We start from the raw sequence: 5,103 nt of genomic DNA, 5'->3' as shown, positions 1-5,103 counted from the left end.
TAGTACTTGTTTATGGAGTCTTTCACCCATGTTAGGGGAGGACCTGCTTCCCCATCAGACCCAAATCTCATACCTGACACACCTGTTCTTGGTGAGGAGTTGATCCGGGGGTCCTGGAAGGGACGGCAGGAGTCAGCGGTGGCTCAGGGTCACCAAGCATTTTTCAAAATATTTTAAATCACTTTTTGTGCATTTTCAGACCTAAGTGGAATAGCTGATGTCCTACATTCTTCTGAAGCTCTTGTTTTTCTTTTCTTTGGATGAAGGAGAAGCTGGCAGGGGAGGCTGAGAAAGTGTGGGAACCCTGAGAGCCGTACCAGGCGTTTGTGGGGCCAGAGGCTGTGTGTGCCCGCCTGGGCTCGGCGCCCTGGAGGCTGGAGGCCTGGGAGGCCGCCCCTCGCGTGTCCTTTAGGCCTTCACGTTTCCCATGGATGATTTTAATAAGCTTTATCATTTATAGCTACCTTGAAAAGATAATCAGTTCCTTTTCAGTAGTTATTGATTTATATTGTTTTATCTGAGAGGAAAATACTGTTCTCATTTTTCTCTATTCACTTTCTTTTTTGGATAGCTAACTGTATTTTTCTGTTGAAGTGAAAATCAAGTTGTTAAAAATGTAATTATAAGGGGCCGGGGAGATGGCTCAGTAGGATAAGCGCTTGACTGGCAAACGCAAGGATCTGAGTTCAATCCCCGGTTCTGCAAAAAAAAAATAATAATAATAATTATGAGCACATGGTAAAAATATTTAGGTACCCTTATACATGCCGACACACATGCGAAGAAGGGTTCTAGGAAGAGACCCAGAATTCCAACCTGAGAAGAGGGAATGTGGGTCCAGCAGGACTCTCAGTTCTGTTTTTGTTGGTGTTTGGGTTTTGTGACTTGTTTGGTTTTGTTTGGGTTTTTTTGTTTCTTTGTTTGTTTTTGTGGTATGGGGGTTAAACTCAGGACCTTGAGCTTGCCACGCAAGGCTTATTTCTCCTCAGCTATCTCCCCAGCCCCTTGTTTGGGATTTTTGCACGTATTGTCTTTGAATTTCCCAGTAGCTTTCCTCCTGTCAGCCATCATGTTAGAGATGCTCCTAGCTGCATCTCACAACCTCTGTGTTTCTGCCACACAGGACACATCTTGGGACTGTGTCCTTAGCCACCTCTTGCCCCCTCTGGCAGAGGAGGCACCATTTTTCACTCTTTCGTGCTCTGTCCATTTCTCAGGTTGGGCGCCCGGGGCCTGGGAGCCCTGCCCTTCTCCTGTCTTCCCCACCCTACCCCTACCTCCTGGCAGCATAGCTGGGTTTCATTCTCCTGAGCTATCAAGCATCCCCCAGTTGTGCACAGTCTACTGTTCCTCAGAGTCATCAGACTGAGATGAAAGTGTCATTGCATGGCTGTGCTAAGGGTCCTGCGATTCTAGGACACCCACTGGTGCTGGGAGATCCAGTGGGTCAGCAAGCCCACCAGGGGTGTTCTGCGGTGCCTCTATTGAATTCCGATTGGGACCTGGGACTTGCTGGCAGCTGTAAGAGTCCTGCAGCCTCAGAAGTTTCTAGAAAGAGCAAAGAAATGTTCAAGGGTCATGAGAGCCAGGGGAGACAGGTGGGAGAGTGGCGGCTGCAGGGAGGTGTCCTCAACGCTGCAGGTGTTTTCCTTGCTGCCTGGTCCTCAGCCACCCTCACTTCTGCTTCTGGTTCTCCTGTAGGTCGTGGAAAGGAGAAGAACTCCAGCTGAGATCAGAGAAGAGTTTGAGCGGCTGCAGAGAGAGCGGGAGGAAAGGAGGCTGCAGCAGCGCACCAACCCCAAGGTAAGTGCACCCTGTGGACAGTGGCCTGAAATAAGCTGGGGCAGGCTTCTGATGTGACAGCGTACAAAATGGGGCGGTGTGGAGCTTCACTTTATCGCCAGAAGGTCCCTGAGTCGTGGGCTAAGACCTTCTCCGGCTGTGCTGCCTGCGGCCTCAGCACTGAAGATCAGTGAGGGACCCTACCTCCCAACTGAGCATCCCAGCCTCGCGACTTCTGATACTCGGGCCTTAGGGTAGGAGTAGTGGACCTTTTTTAGAGCGCTCAGTGATAACAAACAGCTTCTAGGGGCACTCCAGGCCGTAGGGTCACCTCTGCTGCTTCGGACTTTTCCAGTTCTCAGCAAGCCAGGCCCTGCTTTCTTCACCCCAGACATCTGTCCATGCCGTGACCACCAGTCACCAGGCCATCTCAACAGCCAGAAGGTGACCTAGTGCCCAGCAGAGCTGGAATGGTTTACCCAGTAGTGCCATAGAGGCAGTCTCTCTTGGAGTCCCATGTGCCAGGTCTTTTCCCCTCCACTGTTGCGTGTGGGCCCAGCCCTGTGGCAAGCTGGACACTGTCTATTGAGAGGCCTCTCATGGCAAGTGACTCACAGGGCCAGTCTGCTGTCCTCTGTTCAATGAGAGGACTCGAGTCCAGGCTATCTCAGGGTGGCCAGCACACAGCTGTGTCTGTCGAGATAAGGAGCAGGTGGCCTGCACGGCTTTTCCAGCACCTCTCCTCAAAGCCTTCCCAGCCTGTGTCAGCCCAGCGTTGTGGAAGGAGGGGTGAAGCCATACAGTCAGTAAGAAGCATCCTTGTTTTTCTTTTGGTGTTTTGAAAAGAACAGTGCCCACTTAATTAAGCTGGGACACACAGCAGGGTAAAATCTGATTAAATCCGTTAATGACCCCCGGCTGCATTTAAAGGGCAGTTTCAGAACTTCCGCATTGCAGTAGAATGCAGTGGTCCCTGGCCCCTGCAGGCTCAGGTTCAGAATTTTTGACAGATTCCAGATTCCACAGGTGCTCGCGGCTCTTATATGACTCCGAGAGATAGGAGTCTATAACCTGCATGTTCCTGTCCTGTTCTGGAGGTGCTCTGGATTCTAGTCTCCTATTACGATACAGAGTACTGTGAGCATAACAGTGTGAACGCTGTGTGTACAGTTGTTACGCTTTGTTTAGGGAAGGAGGAAACCTGTGCATGTTCAGGACAGGTGGTTTGTTTGCTTTTTACTATTTTCAGTCTGTGGTTGGGTGACTCCATGAATTGTGCTAACCATATTTGTAAAGGCCAACATTGCCGACCTGTGGCTCACACACCCAGGAGGTGATAGTAGCTCCAGTTGTGCTGAATTCTCCTTTGGCCAGATGGAGGTAGAGACTGAACCCTCTACTGTACCAAGTTAGGGAGCCCAGAGTTCCTGGAGAGGTGGAAACGGCTGCGGCCCCAGCCTCGCATGTCCACTGCTGGGAGTCCCTGTAGGCACTCTGCTTAGGAAGGACAGGCTGGCAGGTGCACTGAGGATGGGGACGGGACAGGCCAGGCAGCGGGAGGCGGTTGCTCTTCTGGCTAGAATCCTGCTCATCCTGACTGTGGCAGTTTGGGTGTGGCCGCCATTTATGGGCCCCTGTGTTTCTGTGCAGTGAGGGGACACAGCTGGGGCATTTCAAATGGGCACACAAACATTTTAATCTAACACCTTGCCACTTCCTTAAACTGCTTCCAAATAAAACATTTTGGCAGCATTTTGAAAAAGGAGATTTGAACTGAATTTTGTCTTCCATTTCTGAGCAGTTTTTGTGCTTTGTAAGGTGAACAGAAAGTTTGGGATACTTCCCCCTAAGAAAGGGTCCTCTCCTCTTTGAACAAGCCCTTGGGAGGGGCACACCTGGACCCCCAACACCCCAGCTTGTTGGGGATGGTAGGCTGGGTGGCCCTGTGACGCTGCCACCTGCCCCTGCAGAGCCTGCTCTCCGTGTTCCTGGCGAGCCAGGAGCAGGGGTTTTGCATAGAATGTGTAGACCCATGGGAGGAAAAGCTGGGGGAACCCGGCTGACACAGGACGGCGGAGCCCGGAACAGATGCCTGCCATGTTTAGTTTTCTCAAACGAGGACTGTGTCACTCCACCGTGCCAGGTTGTTGAAAGACTGAATGAATGTAAAATGGATGTTAATTGATGAACAAAGCAGAAGGTCCCCCTCGGCACTAGAGCCCAAGTGAGGGTCATGCCCGAGTCTGCTCTGGCGTTCCCCTTGGCCCTGAGTGGGAGCTGCAGGGCTCCCACTGCAGGGCGCAGCTGCTCGGGCCAGGGGGGTGGGCTCCGTCTGCGGGTCACACCCAGGGCCCCAGCACTTCACAGTGTGGGTACAGGAGGGACGTAGAAGGCCAGTGCCAGTGTGGAGCTGCTAATGATACGGGGTGTGTGTGCATGCTTCTGTGTGAGCGCACCCTCGGGACAGCCTGGGCGAGCGCGGGGCGCGGGTTGAGAGCCCCCTCCAGTCTGTGCTTGGTCAGGCGCGTTCTGGCCTGGCCCTGCTCCTCGCAGTGCACAGGGGTGCACCTCAGCAGACCAGTCCTGGGACCCTGCTTCTCGCTGCTCTGTCGCCTGCCTCGCTGCACTTTGTGGAAGTGAAATCCTCTGTTTCCTGCAGGGCGTCCCCAAGCCCAGAGCCTGGGGTCCTGGTGGACCTCTGTAGGGAGCCAGGCCGTGGCTCACCCTGAAACCCGATGTGACATGGTGTCTGATTAGACCTCCACGTTAATGCAGTTACATGTACAAAGCAGCGTGTGTAACATAAATTGCGCTCCGAGAAACCCACGCCTGGTGGAGGTCGGGATGTGTCGCCCAAAGCTCCCGTCCGCTCCTGCCCCCTCCCTGCCCCTCCTGCTGGGAGAGAGTGCTGCCCTACAGGGTCCAGCGCTGTGTGGCTTTCGAGCATTTTCTCGAGGCAGACAGGCAGTGCGGTCAGTGGGGCGCAGGCCTGGCTTGCTGGGGGCCCCAACACCAAAACGGAATGTTTTGTGTTTGCTTAAGCAGTGTGGCAGTTTAGTTTTCATGCTTTTGAGCTTTGTATTTTTTCTCTGTATGTTCTTTGCTTTTCGCTTTTTCTGTAGTTGACAGATCCATGAGTTGGGCGTCACTCGGTAGCTTTGTGGTGTGAGCAGCCAGCAGCCTCTTCGGGTCGTCCCCACTGACGGGTCCTGCTTGTCCCCTCGTCTCCCCCTTCCCCAGCCCAGCCCCACCCCTGGGTAGGTGTATCTAGGACTTTGCTGTCACAGGGAACATCTGCTTCGCTACCTGTCTGTCTCTGGG

At 53.2% G+C, this 5,103-nt stretch overlaps 1 protein-coding gene across 1 annotated transcript in view; it reads left to right on the top strand.

The window, feature by feature from the left end:
• Dnajc11 (DnaJ heat shock protein family (Hsp40) member C11) overlaps positions 1–5,103 on the top strand; it is a 129,760-nt gene that overhangs the window by 105,023 nt on the left and 19,634 nt on the right. The window contains exon 5 of the mRNA XM_023699380.1: positions 1,702–1,803. Within this exon, the coding sequence (XP_023555148.1) occupies positions 1,702–1,803 (102 nt within the window). The remainder of the gene's footprint in view (positions 1–1,701; positions 1,804–5,103) is intronic.

Source organism: Octodon degus, unplaced genomic scaffold, assembly GCF_000260255.1.
Source record: "Octodon degus isolate 3935 unplaced genomic scaffold, OctDeg1.0 scaffold00113, whole genome shotgun sequence".
Classification (NCBI taxonomy): Eukaryota; Metazoa; Chordata; class Mammalia; order Rodentia; family Octodontidae; genus Octodon; species Octodon degus.
Note: the sequence above shows the minus strand (reverse complement) of the source record. Positions and strands in the feature narration are given on the sequence as shown.